A 20,198-nucleotide genomic window follows, 5' to 3' on the forward strand; every position below is an offset into this window, starting at 1 on the left:
TGCTATGCATGAAATGTTGTGATGTGCATAATAGAGTCTAGAGGAATTAGGCACTTTAGCTTGCACTTGCACTTTATAGGAGATATGTTGTGGGTTTATTATTAGTATTTTTTGAAGTTGTGAATGTAATGTGGACAGCATTGTGAAGTGAGATCTCTGTTTCTTGGAAAATTGTATTATAATAAACTATTTTTTTCGAAGCAGACTATATAAAATATATATAAGCTGTATCTCAAGTATAATAAAATAAAAAAATAGAAAAAAGACAAATGGGGACACAGATGCAAAACAATACGGGGGGTGTAGACAAGACTTAGAAAAAGGCAGCCCAAGTCTGTGTAGAACCAGGCCTAGGGAAACAGTTGGCAACTCAGATCTCCCTCTTAGTAATTTGCAGCTAGGGTGGAAGAAGTATGGCCACAAAAAGCTGGGATCTAACCGAGATGTATTCTTGTCTCCTTGGCAGGTCAATTTTGGCACATCACCGACCTTCACCTGGATCCTGGTTACAGTGTATCGCCGGACCCTCTGAAGGTGTGTCCTTCTTCCGGTGGACGGCCAGTACAAGACGCTGGGAAGTGGGGCAACTACTTGTGTGACTCCCCCTGGATCCTCATCAATTCTTCTGTGTACGCAATGAAGGAAATCCTGCCCAACCCGGACTTCATCATTTGGACAGGGTAAGATTTGTGTGACAGAAAAATTGTGGTTGGAATATATTTACAACCATGAGAGCATGAGCTAATAAGGACAATTTACGAGGCCCTAGCAGCCCTTTTGCGCCGCTAGAGCATCACCTTTTTTTACGCTCCAGTGGCGCAATGTGCCGCAGCATATTTAGAAGGCCACACAAAGCCCCTTTATGTGGCTTTTCATGGCCTTGTAAATATGTGCCCCTTTCACGCAGAAAACTGCGTGAAAGGGGCGTTCCATGGGTGCTGCTGTGGGTGTTCCCACACAACACCCATGGAATGTGAAGCATTCCCAGATTTACGAGGAATTGTAAACCTGAGAATGCGTCAGAATCTGTGGCGCAACGAGAAGAAACACTTTTATTTCTTTTACTTTTTCCTCTTTCACGCCTAGAAAGAGGAAAATGCCATCAATGATTGTTTTTGTGCTGGAATGTGCCCCTTCCTACACAAAAACAATCATCCCGCAACACAGGCACCCTTGCAACATGACGCAAGGGTTTCTGCACTGGCGCCCGGCTGCTGTTTGTGCGCCGGCGCAGGGGAGAAGGACAGGAATGTGCTGTATCTTGTAGATACGGTGCATTCCTGCCTTTTTCTTTTTAGCATGGCAACGCAGCAGGAAGGTCTGCTTCACTGTCGTGCATCAAAAGTTTGTAAATAAGGCCCAAAGTCTCCAACATATATATTAATAATGAGTGGGTTTGATGCTATGGAGCTGTAGATAAAGAGATCGTTCTGCTACTGTGCTAGTACCCAAACTAATCCAGCAACAGCTGTTAGCTTGCCTACTTTGAATTGTGTGTATCTTAGCTCAGTCCTGATGCTGTGGAGCTCTGGATACAGATTCAAACATGTCACCGTGTCCATAACCTCCTAGTTAATACCTGTTGGCTTTTGTAGTCAAGGGGTTATGGATAACAATGCTGCAGTTTCTTGGTATTTACTCACAATCCGGTATGTAGCCTCTATTAGTTTGCTTTCTACTGACATCTATCTAAGCTCAGCTTTTATGTTGGTTTGCTGTAGATGATGATTCATTCAGCCATTTAATAGTGTCACACAGTCAAATTATTGAAATAGGTTATGTGCAGCATGCCCTCACCTGACATATGCTGGCCCTTGCACACTGTTGTTCAAACCTGTTGAATTCCTCCTTGTTTAATCCTGAAACTAGGGTTACTTGACTCCATGTTACAGGATCACCATAATTCAATTCAGGGCTTCCTTTAACATGCCAATGCCATTATTCTGTAATGGTTGGTCTCTACTGTGTATATGGGCCTTTTTGTGCTTCATGGGATGTTCAACATCCAACTCCTGGCCACGCTGTAACCATTGCTTCATGGGCCATGTCTTCATCACTCAATGTCCACTGTCACTCTGACAGGCCAGGGTGCATGCACCCCATGCGAGGTCACTCGATCCTTAGGTCACTGAACAAAATCTGCAGTGGATATTGACGTTTACCACTGCCCTCTCAGGGCCTGAGGTACCATTGCACTCTGGAAAACCAAATTGCATATTACTCATTGAGGGTTGCAATACAGACCAGTCACAGTGTATTACAGGCGGTGGTAGAAAGTTTGGAACCAAGGTACAGGATTACATATGTAATTACACAAAATAAACTGAGACAGGCATCCCAGAGTTTCTATCCCAGAATGCTAAAAATCTTCCAGAATTTCTTAAATACCTGAGTCCAAGAACTTCACTTCCCAAGCTTAAACTGACGTTCTGCCGAAATGGAAACAATTACTTGTTTGGCAGGTCAATCTAGCTCAAAATCCAAGAGTCATTGTTCTTGAGATAGGCATGCCCAAAGAAGGTACCTCAGAAGTGCCACAGCTAAATTACTTGCATCTGCATCTGTAGCACAGCTACTTGAGATTTTCAGATGGTGGGTTATCGTGCAACTGATTCATCCTCTAGTCCCCATTCAAAAGTGGAGAACTGCACAGTCCACGGCATCCTTTCACACGGTCTGGCAACCTATCCTATCCCTCCTGTCAACGGAGTTTAATGAAATCACTTGTCCCAAATATCTCCGTCTTTTGCGCCTTACCGATACCTCAGCCTCCGGAGTCACTCCTGCCAATCGATAGAGAGCGGTGCTCTCAGGTGACGGCCTCAAGTGGCAGGACATGGCACACCGGTTGGGTGGGGCTCCCAGGGAAGGGGGGGGGGGGTTGCTGTTATGGTTGATGGCTGGGGGGGATAGGGGTTTGGGCGGGGGAACCTTGACCCCGATTGCACCCATGGACATTCGGGACTTTATCGATATACTGATATGGCTAGCTGGGGTGGGGGGTTACCTGGGGTTCATCCGTACTGTATCAGCAGAGTAATAGATGTGATACGCAATGTACTTGTTTTGACATTAAAATGTAATAAAACAAACTTAAACCAAAAAAAAGTGGAGAACTGGAATACGGAGCTAAAGTCCATCCTTAGCTCTGAACAGTGAGATCGCTTAAAGTATAGGGGCTAGAGTGATGGCTTCACTGGTTACCGAATCAGGGACCATGATACGACCTATCATAAAGGAAAAAATATCCGACGACCCTCATTGTCTGAAAATGGGACTCTATGTGATCCCAAAATGTCGGGGAGCATATGAGCTGGTTAGGTAAGTACAGGCTTACAAAAACTGCATTTGTGGAATGTATAACACAGGCCTTTAACACTCCTGAGACACAATTTGTTTTCATTCTGATCTGGCTTGCTGATTCCCTATGTTCTCAAGGCTCTAGGGTGGCCTGTAATTTCAAGATGTACTGCCCATGGATGGTAGTCTCCCTAGAATTAGCTACCTTTAATAGCCAGTCTTCAGAAAGCCTGGATTGAAGGGGCAGAAGCCTCCATGGGCTATTGGTCAGGGTGCTCTTTGGTTGCTCCTCCTGCCAGCAGAACCTAATGCTCTCCTGTTGAATGTCAGCTGAATGTAGAGATCCTCTAGTGGACTTAAAGATTGTCAAGGCTATGAGTGCAGAAATCACAGTTTGGGCTAGAAAAAGCCATTGGGGGCAGATTTCCATTGTCCCTTAAAGATCAGATATGCTGGGCAAATGTTTTACCATGAGACAGCATATCTGATTTGGAATAAGCTAAAGAGTCAGTAAGCATTCACTTGGTTCGTACCAGAATTCATGCAGTAAGGAGAAGCTCAAAGCTTTCAAGGATATGGTAAAAACCATAAACGTTTTAGAATATTTACCATTTATTGCCATTAATCAGTTGCTGGGTTTACTGTTGCTTTGGGACATAGAAGGGGCTTCCAGTAAGTACACACTTTATGGTCTAGGCAGTCAGATATTTCTCCTTTCTAAGTGCAGCCCAGGTCTGCTGCCTTGGTTAGAGTCTCCAACTGATATCGGGGAGGGAATGCTCGCTCTCCAACACATTGAGTGTAGACAGCACAGTTGAACTTCCCTTGATCAAAACATCTGTCTGTACCTTCAAGGCTTGACCATAGTCAGGTGCTTTCAATACAGATGCACTTCATCATGCCTACTTATGGCCCTGAATACATTCGCACATCTAGCTGTCGAGAGGACCATCTTGGACTGTTATGATGAGGCCTAAGACGTGTGGGTGGCTACAATAGTCCCATTGGTAAGCCACAATGCTCCTGTGGTTTTCCATGAGGAATAAAAATGCATTCACTCTTGTCTGCGTAGTGGGAGTACCAAATTCCAGCAGAGCCTGGACCTTGGTGTTGAGAGGTTAAATCTTTCCACCTTCTGCCTAGTGGCCAAGATACAAAATGGTAACCCCTTTGTAGTATCTGATTGCTTCAAAAGTCAATTTTGCTTCCACAGCACTTCTCATCCTTTTCAGTGGTGGTGTAGCTGCTTGCTCCAGTTGTCACCAGGAAGCTGTCTGCTCTATGTGTATGACACAGAACTTCTCCAATTAGGCTAACACCAGACTCACAAGCCTCTGTAGTGCCACTGTGGCATTTAAATCAATGGGTGTTGCTTTAAATTGACAAATACTCTATGGGTTGAGAATGCTGACTGTTACTCGAATCCATGGGCACTGCACTCTGCCAGTTGCCAGTAATTAGTTTTGCAGATAATGTGGAACTTGACTGCACTTAACCTGTCAGATCTATGAGTATTATAGGCATCTGCCTTTGTCACGTTGTCAAGCTGCAGTGGTCCACTCAAAAGCGCAGTTGGTATTCAACACCAAAGAACTGGCCCAGTTATACTGGAGAACTCAGGTACCTCTAAAATGGCATCTTATCATCTTCATCATCGATGCAGTCATCTACCGTTGAAGACCGCCTCCTCACCATGTGCCTTTACACACAGGCTGTCCACTGTGTCAATTTTATGGGTACAGGCTGGTCTCTACCACATGATCTCTAAGATTAGAACAACTAAGTGGCCCAACACTAATTTACATTTGATCTGCTTTAAAGGAGTCAGAGCAGATGAAGTATGTAATGTGCCATTTTTTTCAGATCCATGTAGAAGGTCAGGAGTGGACTCACTCTCCTGTTTAACCTGGTTAGTGGCACAAAGATTGACCCCATTCCCCCCCCCCCCCTTTAGATATTTCTTCAGCTAATGAACATGGAATACTGTGTGGTTTTACTTGGTGGCTCCAATGTTAACTAAGAATGATCTCACTGTTCCTTTTAAGAACAGCTCTTGGCTGTCCTGATATTTGTGGTTTTTATTGTGCATCAGCTTGGTACATCTGCCTTTCTAAAGGCCAACTCATAATCTTCAAAATTTCTATTAGCGGACTTCAGCTTTCCTTCCCCATCTTCATTGGCGAAAGTGAAGGCACCACGTATGAGTGACTGAGAAAGAGCTTAACAAGACTGAAACCCACTCCTTTCTGCAGCACCCCTCACCTGGTAATCAAAGAATAACCTAACATTCTCTTTAGGAGGTTCTCCAGGGTCTTGTTGAAAGGCAGCATCAGCCATTGATTTAGTCTTTGTTTGAGATGGAAAATTGATCATTAGCCCTTTACCAATCCAAAATGGCCGTTATCTAGCCTGTGTGAAGAATGACTATTAGTCAGACATTGCCATTCTTTCAACAAAATGCAAGAAACGATCCAAATACCAGCGTGTTGGACCCGGCCTCGTAGAATGGCCCTCCGTGCCCCCGCACCACCGAAACCTGGTACCTACAGCCCAGGCACCCGGCCCAGCCGAACCTCCCCATCAGGACACACGCACCGACCCGGACATCCCCGTCCCTGGCCTCTCTCCTTTCGGCCACCCCGGGCCCGCGTGCCCACTTCATGCACCAAGATGGCCGCCCGGCCCCAGCGCGACCCGGGCCTAGAGGCGCCACTCCGGCTGGAGGACATCACGCTTCCAGGGGATGAGAGAGGGAGGAGCAGTTTCTATCGCACCTCTGAACTCCCCCGGGACGATGGGTTTCGATCGGCCCTCCGGCCTCCCTGAGGGCTGGCTCCACGCCTGCTGGGTGTCTGGGACTCCTCCCGACCCGGCCCTGAAAGGATCAAAAGACTATAGCAGGAAATCCCGACAAGCGACCCCCAGGTGACAAGACCCCTGCCTGCACAGACTCCGGACATCAAAGAGGGGTCGACCTATAACAAGGGGTGCTCTGGGTCTGTCCGGCAGATTCGACGCTGGAACAACGAGAGCCTGCCGACGCGGTCGCGGCTCCTGGAACTTGGACCCACCTGAGCCCTGCTGAGTGACTCGCGGCTCCCTGAAGATCGTAAGACCTCCGAACTTGTACCTGAGCCCTGCTGAGTGACTCGCGGCTCCCTGAAGATCGTAAGACCTCCGAACTTGTACCTGAGCCCTGCTGAGTGACTCGCGGCTCCAACCGACTCTCACGGTCCCGCCGGACCCCGACTACAACATCGTATCCCCCAGCTCGAGGATTGTGAGCTGTGCGCCGGATACGTTCCTGCTTGAACCTTTACCAGAGACTGTCCCGCTACCCCCTACCCCTTCCGAGACTCTTGAGCCCGTGCTCACCTTGTACATATTTGCAGTGATAACCTACTTGATAAAGATTGTTTTCTCAGAATACCCGGTGTGGTCACTCTGTGTCGTGTAGTGCCAGAAGTACGATCCTAGATACGAGATTCCTCCCCCTGGGGAGTCTCCCGCCAGTGCCCGGCTACGATACTTTGAGGGTGGGTCTCAGGGTAGTCAGGACCCCTTCCAGGCTCCTCTGAGGTCGCCGTCTAACATTGGTGGCAAGCGACGGGATTCGGGCCCATCACCTAGAGATCGTACCGTGAACAACGGAAGCACTACCGACAAAGATGGCAGAAGGAAGCGCCGTGAGCCCCGCAGAAACCAGCGCCAACAGGGTGTTCCAGGTGGAGCAGCTAGAAGAATACACACACAAGGAGCTAAAGCAATTTTGCAAAGAACTTAAAATCGCTACCACTGGTCTCAACACTAAAGAAGATTTGCAGAAAGCACTGAAAACTTGGGTGGAGACCGGGGCCTCCCGCCCGGAAGGCACGGGGGAGCGCCCCGACGAAACCGAACCCCCCCAAAGTGAAAGCAGTAGCAATCAGGTGCGAGGCATCGTACCAGACGGGGGCCTATCCCCGGAGGAGCTCGCGGACAGAGAGAGAAGCCGCAATCATGAACTCGAGTTGGCCAAACTCAAAATCGAGGGCGAATTGAAGTTAGCGGAAAAAAAGCTAGCAGTGGAGCAAATGCGTGTACAAGGCGAACTAGAAGAAAAGAAGCTCCAACGGGAGCACGAAGGAAGGAAGCTCCAACTAGAGCACGAGCGCAGCTTGAAAGAAATCGAGCTCCAGGCCAGAAGCGAGGAAGGAAGGCCCCCGGGAAACCGAGAGACGGCCTCCCCGGCGGAACAGAAGGTCCACATCCCCAAGGATGTGGTCAAGGAATATTATAAAAACGATGACAATTAGCAATGGTTCAGGGCCTACGAGGTCGCCATGACCTCCCATCGGATCCCGCAGAAGGACTGGGGGGCGGGGTTGTGGGGGCGGTTTCTGAGCGAAGGAAGGGACACCCTGCTCGACCTACCCCTCTCCCTGCAGACCTCCTACAGCCACATGAAAGAGGCTCTACTCACAAGGTACGGCCTCACCCCAGAAATGTACCGTCAGCGATTCCGGGACTGCAGGAAGATCCCGGGCACCACCTGGGTGGAGTACGTAAACTTTTTCAGTCGGGCCTTCGATGGGTGGATCAAGGGCAGCAAAGTCACCACCCTTGCCGAACTCACTGACCTCATGTTGTGGGAACATCTGGCTGCGAACTGCTTCATAGAACTACGTCAGCATCTGCTTGACAGCAAGCTCACAGATCCCCGGAAGCTGGCTGTGGAGGCCGACCGCTGGACCAACACCCGGGTCTCCCGGGGCATGGTAGGAGAGTACCCCCGAGCCGGTCAGGGACCACCCCGCCAGAGAGGGGGAGGGAACCAGGGAGGGCCGAGAGAGTCCCAGCCTAGCCCCCCGAAGACACAACCTCCACCTTTCCCGGCGCCCCCCCCACCGGTGACAGGGCCCCCTGGGAGACGGGGACACCGGGTGACCGTCACATGTTTCCGTTGCCAGAAACCCGGGCACTACGCCAATGACCCAGAGTGCCCCATGGCCACCCAAGTCTCCCCTACCACCCCTGCGAGACAGATAGCCAACGTAGCTCTGGGGGAGGAGGTTGAGGAAGCCGAGGAGTGGGAACCCGCAGCAATGGCCCTAGTATCCCTGGGAGATAGAGAGATGATCCCTGGTAGCCTCCTACCCTCCAACACACAGAAGTACGGGCAGCTCGTCAAGATCAATGGCCACCAGGTAGAGGCCCTGCGGGACACCGGGGCCAGTATCACCGGTGTCCTCAGGCACCTAGTCCCCGAGGAGCAGATCCTCCCCAACGTCTTTTGCCCCGTAATATCCGCAGACAATAGAGAAAGTATGTGTCAGGTAGCCCTGGTGCCGTTTGAGTGGGGAGGGGTGATAGGCAAACTCAAGGTGGCCGTAAGAACCTCCCAGCTGGTCGACTGCCTCTTAGGGAACGACCTAGAGAGTTCTCCCTGGAAGCACGTCGAGCGCAAGGCCCACCTAGGAATGATGGGACTCCCCGAGTGGGTGTGCGCCACCACCAGATCTATGTCAGCCCGGCTCACTCCCCGGAGAGAAGTCGAGAACACCCCGATCGAAGAGACCAGTACAGTCCCCGCCAAGGGTCCTCCCGTCCCCCCAGCAGAAGGGTCCGTCGCCCGCGACGAACCCGCACCATCCGACCCCGCCCCGGTCCCCGAGTTGGGAGATCTACCCGAGTTGGCCCACTGGCGCCACGAGGGTGGGCCCACTCGGGAAGAGTTTTGCCGGGAGCAAGCCACTTGTCCTTCCCTGGTCGGACTGCGGCGCCAGGCCGAGGGCCAAGCCGCAGGTGACCAGACCGGGACACACCGAATCTATTGGGAAAATAGCATCTTGTACAGCGAGCAGAAGTCGGTGGAGTTGGGATCCGGACGGGTACTGGTAGTACCCCTCCGCTTCCGAGATTTCCTCCTGGGCTTAGCCCACGACGTCCCCCTCGCCGGCCACCTGGGTCAGGACAAGACCTACAGCCGACTCGTGACCCATTTTTACTGGCCTAGAATGAGAGCAGCGGTAGAGGCCCACTGCAAGTCCTGCCCCACGTGCCAGGCTAGTGGGAAGAGTGGGGGGAAGTGCAAGGCTCCCCTCCAACCCTTCCCGGTCGTCAGTACCCCTTTTGAACGAGTCGGAATCGACATCGTGGGACCACTGGACCCCCCCACCTCCCAAGGCCACCGTTTCATCTTGGTCCTCGTGGACCACGCCACCCGCTACCCTGAGGCTATTCCCCTACGCACCATTACGGCCCCCGTGGTGGGCCGGGCCCTGATGGGAATCTTTTCCAGGATGGGTTTTCCCCGCGAGGTCGTGAGCGATCGCGGCACTAATTTTATCTCGAAGTATATGACGTCCCTGTGGCAACAATGTGGGGTATCCTATAAGTTCACCACCCCGTACCATCCCCAAGGGAACGGCCTAGTAGAAAGGTTTAATAGGACTTTGAAAGGGATGATCGCTGGCCTAGAAGAGCCCCTCCGGCGTAAGTGGGACGTCCTGCTCCCCTGCCTCTTGTTCGCTTACCGAGAGGTCCCCCAGAAGTCCTTAGGGTTCAGCCCGTTTGAATTACTCTATGGACACCCCGTCCGAGATCCCCTCAGTTTGGTTAAGGAAGGGTGGGAGGCAGCACCCCAGACCACCCCCCGAGATGTGTTCCAATACGTCCTGGCCCTCCGAAACCAGACCAGGAAGTTCCGAGAGCTGGCCGAGGCCAACCTGGAGGCAAGTCAAGAGGAGATGAAGCGCTGGTACGACCAGAATGCCACTCTGGTCGAGTTCCAGCCGGGCCAGCAGGTGTGGGTCATGGCCCCCGTGAAGCCTGGCGCCCTCCAGGACCGATGGACTGGGCCCTACAAAGTGGTTGAGCGGAAGAGCGAAGTCACATACTTGGTGGACGTCCAGTCACCTCGGGATCCCCTCCGGGTCCTGCACGTGAACCGCCTCAAGCCTCACTTCCAGCGGACAGAACTGAGCCTCCTGCTGGCCACCGATGACGGGGCCGAAGATGAGTCGGATCCCCTCCCGGACCTCCTGTGTGTCAAGGAGCAGGATGGCTCCGTGGAAGGAGTGAACCTCTCCCCAGCCCTCACTGCCCAGCAACAAGCGGACTGCCGCCAGCTCCTAAGACAATTTTCCGACCTCTTCTCCCTGACCCCCCGGGTCACCAACTGGTGTGTTCATGACGTGGACACCGGGGACAGCCCGCCGGTGAGACACCGAGCCTACCGGGTTCCTGACCGGGTCCGGTCCTGCATTCAAGCGGAAGTCTCGAAGATGTTGACCCTGGGGGTGATCGAGCCCTCTGACAGTCCCTGGGCCAGCCCCGTGGTCCTGGTCCCGAAGGCAGCGGCCCCCGGTGTCGCCCCCGAGCTCCGATTCTGCGTGGACTACCGGGGGCTCAATGACGTTACCCGAGCCGATGCCCACCCCATTCCACGAGCCGACGAACTCATTGACCGACTAGGGGCAGCCCGGTTCCTCAGCACATTCGACCTCACCTGCGGATACTGGCAGATTGCGCTCACCGAAGGGGCCAAGGAGCGGTCCGCTTTCTCCACCCCCGATGGGCACTACCGCTTCCGCGTAATGCCCTTTGGGATGAAAAATGCCCCGGCCACTTTCCAGCGACTGGTGAATAGGGTCCTGGCCGGTCTAGAACAGTTCAGCGCGGCATATCTGGACGACATCGCTGTCTTCAGTTCAGAGTGGGGTGAGCACCTCCAGCACCTCCGAAGGGTGCTGACCGCCCTGCGCCAGGCAGGCCTCACAGTAAAAGCCAGCAAGTGCCAGATCGGGCAAGGATCCGTGGTCTACTTGGGGCACCAGGTCAGGAGTGGCCAGGTCGCCCCTCTACAGCCAAAGATCGACGCCATCCTGGCCTGGGAACCACCCATCACCCAGACGGAGGTCCGAGCCTTTCTGGGACTCACGGGCTACTACCGAAGATTCATTCGGGGGTATGGCAGCCTTGTCAGCCCTCACACAGAACTCACGTCTAAAAGACAGCCAAAGAAAGTGCAGTGGACGGCTGCCTGCCAGGAAGCTTTCGATGCCCTAAAAAAGGCCATGTGTACTGCCCCCGTCCTCCAGGCTCCCGACTACGCCAAGGAGTTCATAGTCCAGACCGATGCCTCCGAGCATGGATTTGGGGCCGTCCTGTCCCACGTAAATGACCAAGGCCTAGACCAGCCCGTCGCCTTCCTCAGTCGGCGGCTGTTGCCCCGAGAACAGAGATGGAGCACCATAGAGCGCGAAGCCTTTGCCGTGGTCTGGGCACTCAAAAAGCTACGACCCTACCTGTTCGGCATCCATTTCAGAGTCCAAACTGACCATCGGCCCTTGCGATGGCTCATGCAGATGCGAGGAGAAAACCCCAAGCTACTGCGGTGGTCAATCTCCCTCCAGGGGATGGATTTCACCGTGGAACACCGCCCTGGTACGGACCACGCCAATGCTGACGGCCTCTCCCGGTTCTTCCGCCTCAGCGAAGAGAACCCCCCAAGCTGATGGGCAGTTCTCTCCGGCTTTCAGCTGGGGGGGACGCGTGTTGGACCCGGCCTCGTAGAATGGCGCTCCGTGCCCCCGCACCACCGAAACCTGGTACCTACAGCCCAAGCACCCGGCCCAGCCGAACCTCCCCACCAGGACGCACGCACCGACCCGGACATCCCCGTCCCTGGCCTCTCTCCTTTCGGCCACCCCGGGCCCGCGTGCCCACTTCATGCACCAAGATGGCCGCCCGGCCCCAGCGCGACCCGGGCCTAGAGGCGCCACTCCGACTGGAGGACATCACGCTTCCAGGGGATGAGAGAGGGAGGAGCAGTTTCTATCGCACCTCTGAACTCCCCCGGGACGATGGGTTTCGATCGGCCCTCCGGCCTCCCTGAGGGCTGGCTCCACGCCTGCTGGGTGTCTGGGACTCCTCCCGACCCGGCCCTGAAAGGATCAAAAGACTATAGCAGGAAATCCCGACAAGCGACCCCCAGGTGACAAGACCCCTGCCTGCACAGACTCCGGACATCAAAGAGGGGTCGACCTATAACAAGGGGTGCTCTGGGTCTGTCCGGCAGATTCGACGCTGGAACAACGAGAGCCTGCCGACGCGGTCGCGGCTCCTGGAACTTGGACCCACCTGAGCCCTGCTGAGTGACTCGCGGCTCCCTGAAGATCGTAAGACCTCCGAACTTGTACCTGAGCCCTGCTGAGTGACTCGCGGCTCCCTGAAGATCGTAAGACCTCCGAACTTGTACCTGAGCCCTGCTGAGTGACTCGCGGCTCCAACCGACTCTCACGGTCCCGCCGGACCCCGACTACAACATCGTATCCCCCAGCTCGAGGATTGTGAGCTGTGCGCCGGATACGTTCCTGCTTGAACCTTTACCAGAGACTGTCCCGCTACCCCCTACCCCTTCCGAGACTCTTGAGCCCGTGCTCACCTTGTACATATTTGCAGTGATAACCTACTTGATAAAGATTGTTTTCTCAGAATACCCGGTGTGGTCACTCTGTGTCGTGTGGTGCCAGAAGTACGATCCTAGATACGAGATTCCTCCCCCTGGGGAGTCTCCCGCCAGTGCCCGGCTACGATACTTTGAGGGTGGGTCTCAGGGTAGTCAGGACCCCTTCCAGGCTCCTCTGAGGTCGCCGTCTAACACCAGCATTAGTCAAGGCTGTGTGCTTTTCACTGTATGTTCATACTGTACCTCATGACATGGTCCACAGGAATGTATTTGTGCACAAGATTTGCCGAGGGTCCACAGAACAACAACATTGATCCCCACATTCAGAAAGGGAACTCCAGCCACTGGCAGTGGCACAGGGGAAGCCTTCCTCTGTGCCACTGACTTACCATTTAACTGACAGGTCCGGCATAACACCTGTGTCTACTCCCATGTCTGGTCAGCACAAAGTGGACACAGTCATTGCCTTGCTTTTTTGTCATGAGATGTCTGGGAAATGGTACTTCTTAGCAACCTTCAGCAGTAGTTCCTTTGGACCTGGGAGAAACTAGCCGCCTCTAGGCGCTGGGTTCCATTGCAACCTTGAAGTGCTCAGTAGCTTTACCAGTGGACCATGGAGCTCCCATCCTTTGCTGTTCTTTAGAGAAGGACAACACAACTCAGCCTTACTGGGGCCTCCTGCAGCCAACGACTCCATTAGTTTTCCCAAGTTCCCTCATTCCAGTACCTGGTCACCTGCAATCCCCAATGACGCCCCTATTTTATGAGCAGGCTTCCCTGGGATTTGCAACTTTGTACCAGCTGAGTCCTCTTTGATTAGTGCTATGGGCACCCATTTCTGTGGGAGGTCAGCCTCTTAGGTCTCCCCGTTGTCTCCCAGGTAAGTAGACTCATCACTCATCCATACATTCCTCCAGCCTTTAACCCCTTTTCACACTCACCCATCTATACAGCCGCATACAATGTCTCGCCTATCACTGAAGAAGCACTTTCAGATGCACAAAGCCAGTTGTATTGGCTTTCCACCTGTCACTTACCGTTAACTACCATGGCCCAGACAGCCACTTGATTATTTTGGCTCCATGAGGTCACAACGTGCCACGCAATGTCTGCAGAAGAATGGACACAAGAAAGAGGATCAAACTTCAAATGTGCAGTGGAAAGCACAGGGTTGGGATGCTTGGCAATGCGCAGAGCCATGAGGGGACACTGTGAACAAAGGATGTGATTGGTGACTATATGTATTGTATTGTATAGCGCTTACTACCTCTGACGAGGCGTCAACGCGCTTTTTCAGCGAGTTGCATGCTACTTCAGAACCCATAAAGGATTAGAGTTGAATTAGTATAGTGAAATATGAAAGTAATTTGAGCGGTGGACATGTTAGTCCGGTATTTGGATTGAGAACGATAGTGGAGGGATAGAAGAGGGAAAAAAGTTTTGCATTAAGTGGATTTTTGTCAGCGTATGCCGATCTCCTCCAAGCGCAGCCTCAGCTGACAACTCCAGACAATTTCTGCCTGAGCAAGGGCATACAGGAACTTCAAAAGTAAAAGAAAAATCATGTTGAATTAAAGATAGATACATCCGCCTGCTGAAAAGAAGAGATTCAAAGTCCTTCAAACCTGGTCCTCAATAAGACAGATGCAGAAGTAAAAACAGACTGATTCACCAGTGTTTACAAAATCAGAACCCATGATGTATGTTTTTAGGGTAATGGAGACTTACGCAGCAGTCATAGATTGTACCCCATGTCTCCAGACTGGCCTGGCAGATGAAAATGGTAATCAACCCCGATACTGATCTTTGTCAATTCCAAGAGATTGATTGTCTGTTGGATTCTGCCATTGGTAGGGCTCCTCCCTTTTAAACATTTCTTTAGTTTCTTTGAGATTTTGTTGCTGTATTCTTTTAAATCACCTCACACCCCCTTGTATTTTTGAAGATCAGTTACAAAGTTGCCGTCTGGTAGCATGAGAAGGAGGCAGGCGGGGACACACAGGGACATTTATTTTTAGTGAGTTATTGAAAGAGGAGCAATAGCAGTCCCAGACCATCCTATGTTAACATCCACGGCTGTAAATCTGTCATATTGAGGGAAAAATAGAAACTAAAAACGCTCATCTAAAAGTCACTGAAGAACCAATACAAGCAAGAGGTGAACTGACCAACAGAAAAGAGCTGCTTCACCAAAAGCATGGGTCCAGCCTTCGAGCTCCGCTCCCTCAGGGTGGGGGAGGAGATGAAAAGCTCGAGCTGACTCATCCGCTTCTTTAGTTACCCACCTCTCCAACCTTTGTTTTTTCTGCAGATTTTTAGATAGAAATCAGCACCAGCGCAAGGTAAAGGGGAGGAGAGAGACATATTTCTGTAGATACGGCTCTCTCCTGCATCCTCCTTGTCGCGCAACTCAGCGCAGCCTCGCGGGGGGCTGCGCTGCGTTGCGCATATTTTTTTAAAATAACCCCCTAATTTTGTGAGGCAAGGGGAGATAATGGGGGGGTTTTCTAAAATTCCGTGCAACGCAGCGTAGCGCAGCCCCCCTGCGAGGCTGTGCTACGTTGCGTGACAGTGAGGGAGCAGGAGAGCGCCATATCTTCAGAAGTATGGCTCTCTCCTCCCCTTTTCCTTGTGCCAGCGCTGATTTCAGCAGCTGTGCGCCAGGTACACACCTTAGCACCATAGCGCTAGGGTGCGTGCATGAGTCAAGCATTGGTTTTGTACAGGAAGGGTACGCTTCTTGAACAAACTACTATGCCTAGACTCGATGCAAAGCTCGATGCAAAGTCGGAAAAGCACGGAGAAATGAAAGCATTTCTCTTGTTAGCAACTCCTTTGTAGGGGCGTTAACTTTTGGCGCAAAACCATGTCTACAAATCTTTGTAAATATGGGTTTGCATCAAAAGGCATGGGTGGTTGCATGGGATCACCCATGTCCCACCCATGTAACGCCCCCTTGGCACTAAGTAACGCAAAGCAGTGCTTCGTGCTACTTTGAGGGTGCACTCCAGCGCAAAAGTCAATAACAAAAAAAATAAATTGTGCTGGTTAGGGTCACTTTTGTTTCGCTAACCCAGCGCAAAATGTTTGTAAATCCCCCCTAAGTGATTTGCCGAGAATCACAGAATGTTGAGCAACCCTGCCAAGACTCGAACCCGGTTCCCAAGTTTCGAGGTCGCCGTTACGCCACATCCTTTCCCTATTAACTGAACACACCCCACACGGGCAAGAGTACAGTAAAGAGTCAACAGCGAGATGTTTGTTACTCACTAACGTGAACGCTTGCAGGAAATGTCTTGGAAATTATAAGTTAATATTAACACTGTACAGAGGACAAAGTGTAACAAATGTCCCTTGACTAAGCAATCTCTTAAGGGCTTCCTCCAAGGGTCAGAGACGGATCACTATGTGTAGTGCTCAACACAGCTGTAGTATGTTCCTCCCTTCCTGTTCATGTCAGAAATGAATACAAAGTCAGACTCAGGGGGTCACCTGAGGAATAAAATGAATATTTTCCATGTTGTACTTTATCTATCAATTTGCTATTGAGTTCCTGATTTGTTTTCATTCAGCTGCTAAGATGAAGTAATACAAAAGAGTCTTCTTGAATGAGATATTAGAGAATCACCTTCTTGTTTGTCTGATTTATAAGATAAAATATATCACTCTTTTGAAGATTGCACAATACTTCACAAAACGTTTTAGATTGCCCCCCCATACACGAGTGTTGGTAGAGTCCCCTGCAGTAAATGCAGATAGTGCCCTCTTGCTGTGGATGCGGACAGTACCCCCTTGCTGTGGATGCGGACAGTACCCCCTTGCTGTGGATGCAGACAGTGCACCCTTGCTGTGGATGCAGACAGGGCACCCTTGCTGTGGATGCAGACAGCGCACCCTTGCTGTGGATGCAGACAGCGCACCCTTGCTGTGGATGCAGACAGCGCACCCTTGCTGTGGATGCAGACAGTGCACCCTTGCTGTGGATGCAGACAGCGCACCCTTGCTGTGGATGCAGACAGTGTCCCTTGCTGTGGATGCAGACAGCGCCCCCTTGCTGTATATGCAGACAGGGCTCCATGTAGTAAATGCAGACAGCGCTCCCTTGCTGTGGATGCAGACAGGTCCCCATGTAGTAGATGCAGACAGCGCCCCCTTGCTGTGGATGCAGACAGTACCCCCTTGCTGTGGATGCAGACAGTGCCCCCTTGCTGTGGATTCAGACAGTGCCCCTTTGCTGTAGATGCAGACAGCGCACCCTTGCTGTGGATGCAGACAGTGCACCCTTGCTGTGGATGCAGACAGTGCCCCCTTGCTGTGGATACAGACAGCGCCCCCTTAGTGTGTATGCAGACAGTGCCCCCTTGCTGTAGATACAGACAGTGCCCCTTTGCTGTGGATGCAGACAGCGCACCCTTGTTATGGATGCAGACAGTGCACCCTTGCTGTGGATGCAAACAGTGCCCCCTTGCTGTGGATGCAGATAGCACCTCTTGCTGCGGATGCAGACAGCGCCCCCTTGCTGTGGATTCAGACAGAGCCCCCTTGCTGTGGATGCAGATAGCACCCTCTTGCTGCGGATGCAGACAGCGCCCCGTTGCTGTGGATGCAGACAGCGCCCCCTTGCTGTGGATGCAGACAGCGCCCCCTTGCTGTGGATGCAGACAGCGCCTCCTTGCTGTGGATGCAGACAGCGCCCCCTTGCTCTGGATGCAGATAGCACCCTCTTGCTGTGGATGCAGACAGTGCCCCCTTGCTGTGGATACAGACAGTGTCCCCTTGCTGTGGATGCAGCCAGCGCCTCCTTGCTGTGGATGCAAACAGTGCCCCCTTGCTGTGGATGCAGATAGCAACCTCTTGCTGCGGATGCAGACAGCGCCCCCTTGCTGTGGATTCAGACAGCGCCCCCTTGCTGTGGATGCAGATAGCACCCTCTTGCTGCGGATGCAGACAGCGCCCCGTTGCTGTGGATGCAGACAGCGCCCCCTTGCTGTGGATGCAGACAGCGCCCCCTTGCTGTGGATGCAGACAGCGCCTCCTTGCTGTGGATGCAGACAGCGCCCCCTTGCTCTGGATGCAGATAGCACCCTCTTGCTGTGGATGCAGACAGTGCCCCCTTGCTGTGGATACAGACAGTGTCCCCTTGCTGTGGATGCAGATAACACCCTCTTGCTGCAGATGCAGACAGCGCCCCCTTGCTGTGGATGCAGACAGCACCTCCTTGCTGTGGGTGCAGACAGCGCACCCTTGCTGTGGATGCAGATAGCACCCTCTTGCTGCAGATGCAGACAGCGCCCTGTTGCCTGTGGATGCAGACAGCGCCCCCTTGCTGTGGATGCAGACAGCGCCCCCTTGCTGTGGATGCAGACAGCGCCTCCTTGCTGTGGATGCAGACAGCGCCCCCTTGCTCTGGATGCAGATAGCACCCTCTTGCTGTGGATGCAGACAGTGCCCCCTTGCTGTGGATACAGACAGCGCCCCCTTGCTGTGGATGCAGATAACACCCTCTTGCTTGCTGATGCAGACAGCGCCCCCTTGCTGTGGATGCAGACAGCGCCCCTTTGCTGTGGATGCAGACAGCGCCTCCTTGCTGTGGATGCAGACAGGGCCCCCTTGCTGTGGATGCAGACAGCACCCCCTTGCTGTGGATGCAGACAGTGCCTCCTTGCTGTGGATGCAGACAGGGCCCCCTTGCTGTGGATGCAGACAGGGCCCCCTTGCTGTGGATGCAGACAGCGCCCCCTTGCTGTGGATGCAGACAGCGCCTCTTTGCTGTGGATGCAGACAGCGCCCCCTTGCTCTGGATGCAGATAGCACCCTCTTGCTGTGGATGTAGACAGTGCCCCCTTGCTGTGGAGACAGACAGCGCCCCCTTGCTGTGGATGCAGATAACACCCTCTTGCTTGCTGATGCAGACAGCGCCCCCTTGCTGTGGATGCAGATAGCGCCCCCTTGCTGTGGATGCAGACGGCGCCCCTTTGCTGTGGATGCAGACAGCGCCCCCTTGCTGTGGATGCAGACAGGGCCCCCTTGCTGTGGATGCAGATAGCACCCTCTTGCTTTGGATGCAGAAAGGTCCCCGTTAGTTCAGGAACAGGCAGTGCCCCTATGCTGTGTGTCTAGGCCGTGTATCCATGCTGTACATGTATGCAGGGCCTCATTGTGTGGGTACACATGCTGTATGTTTAGACAGTGTCTCCGTGCTTTATATTTAGGCAGTGCAGTGCCATAGTGCAGTAGGTTCAGGCAGTGCCGCCATGTTGTATTTGCAGGCAGTGCTCCATTCTGTGGATGTCGGCAGTGTGCACAATCTTTTGGTGTTGCAGTGTCACCGTCCTGTACGTGTAGGCGGTGCAGGATCATAGTGCAGTGGGTTCAGGCACTGTCGCCGTGCTGCATGTGCAGGCAGTGTCCCCTTTATGAAGGCACAGGTACTCTCCCATTCTGTGGGTGCAGGCAGTGCGCCCATGCTCAAGGTTTAAGGAGTGTCCACAAGCAGAACACGAAGGTGGTGAAGTGTCAAAACTTAGTTGATTCATGCAGTGTCCCACTGCTGCACCTGGAAGCTATGTCCAATGCTGGAAATGCAGGCAGTGTCCGCAAGCTATGGGTCAGGGTCATTCATGCCAGCAAGGCCTGTTCATGCTGACTCTTAAAATTCCACAAAAGCCACATGTACCTCATGCAGAGTCCCCAGACAGGGGGGTCAGGCATTTTCTCATGCGCCAGGTCTGACAGTGTCGCAAGTTCATGGCGGCAGAGGTCCCCTGCTGTATGTGCATGTAGTCCAGTGTACCCATGCAGTAAATTCATACGGCACTCATATGCAGATGGTGCAAGCAGTACTTGCAGGATGTACATGCAGGCTGCATTTCCATGCAGTTGGTGCAAGCATTATACCCATGCTCTATGTGGAGACAGTGTCCCCATGATGTAAGTGCAGGCAGTAGATGCAGGCGAATCCTTATGTTGGAGGTGCATGCAGTGCTTCCAAGTAGTGAATGTAGGTAGTTTGCTCATATTGCATGTACACTCACTCACTCACTTTAGACTGCTCTGTTCTTGCTTGTTGAGACTCTTCAGCGTTTAAACCCCTCAATCAGTGCTCTTTTCTTTCAGAGATGACACTCCTCATGTTCCCAATGAGAGCCTCGGAGAAGATGCCGTGCTACAGATTGTGCGAAATCTCACGCGCTTGTTACTAGATGTATTCCCAGGTGAGCACAAATGAAACACAAACTAACAGGTGAAGTTATCAGTCAGTTCTACATAAGACAGAGTGCCCTCCCTGGAAATAAGTGAGGTTGCACCAAATATATAGATGTGTGGAAAGGAAAAATTCTCTGGGTTGTGGGGGAATTGCAAAATTAGGAAGAGAGGCAAATTGTAGATTTTACACTGCCGCACCATCCCCATTCTACAAGGAATTTTGTTGGTGGATCGACTCTTT

At 52.4% G+C, this 20,198-nt stretch overlaps 1 protein-coding gene across 1 annotated transcript in view; it reads left to right on the plus strand.

Annotated features, from left to right (window-relative positions):
- Positions 1–20,198, plus strand: part of SMPDL3B (sphingomyelin phosphodiesterase acid like 3B) — a 141,243-nt gene that overhangs the window by 39,279 nt on the left and 81,766 nt on the right. Inside the window, exons 2-3 of the mRNA XM_085647571.1 lie at positions 467–680; positions 19,868–19,965. Coding sequence (XP_085503697.1) covers positions 467–680; positions 19,868–19,965 — 312 coding nt within the window. The remainder of the gene's footprint in view (positions 1–466; positions 681–19,867; positions 19,966–20,198) is intronic.

This window comes from Triturus cristatus, chromosome 3_2 (assembly GCF_964204655.1).
Source record: "Triturus cristatus chromosome 3_2, aTriCri1.1, whole genome shotgun sequence".
NCBI classification, from domain to species: domain Eukaryota; kingdom Metazoa; phylum Chordata; class Amphibia; order Caudata; family Salamandridae; genus Triturus; species Triturus cristatus.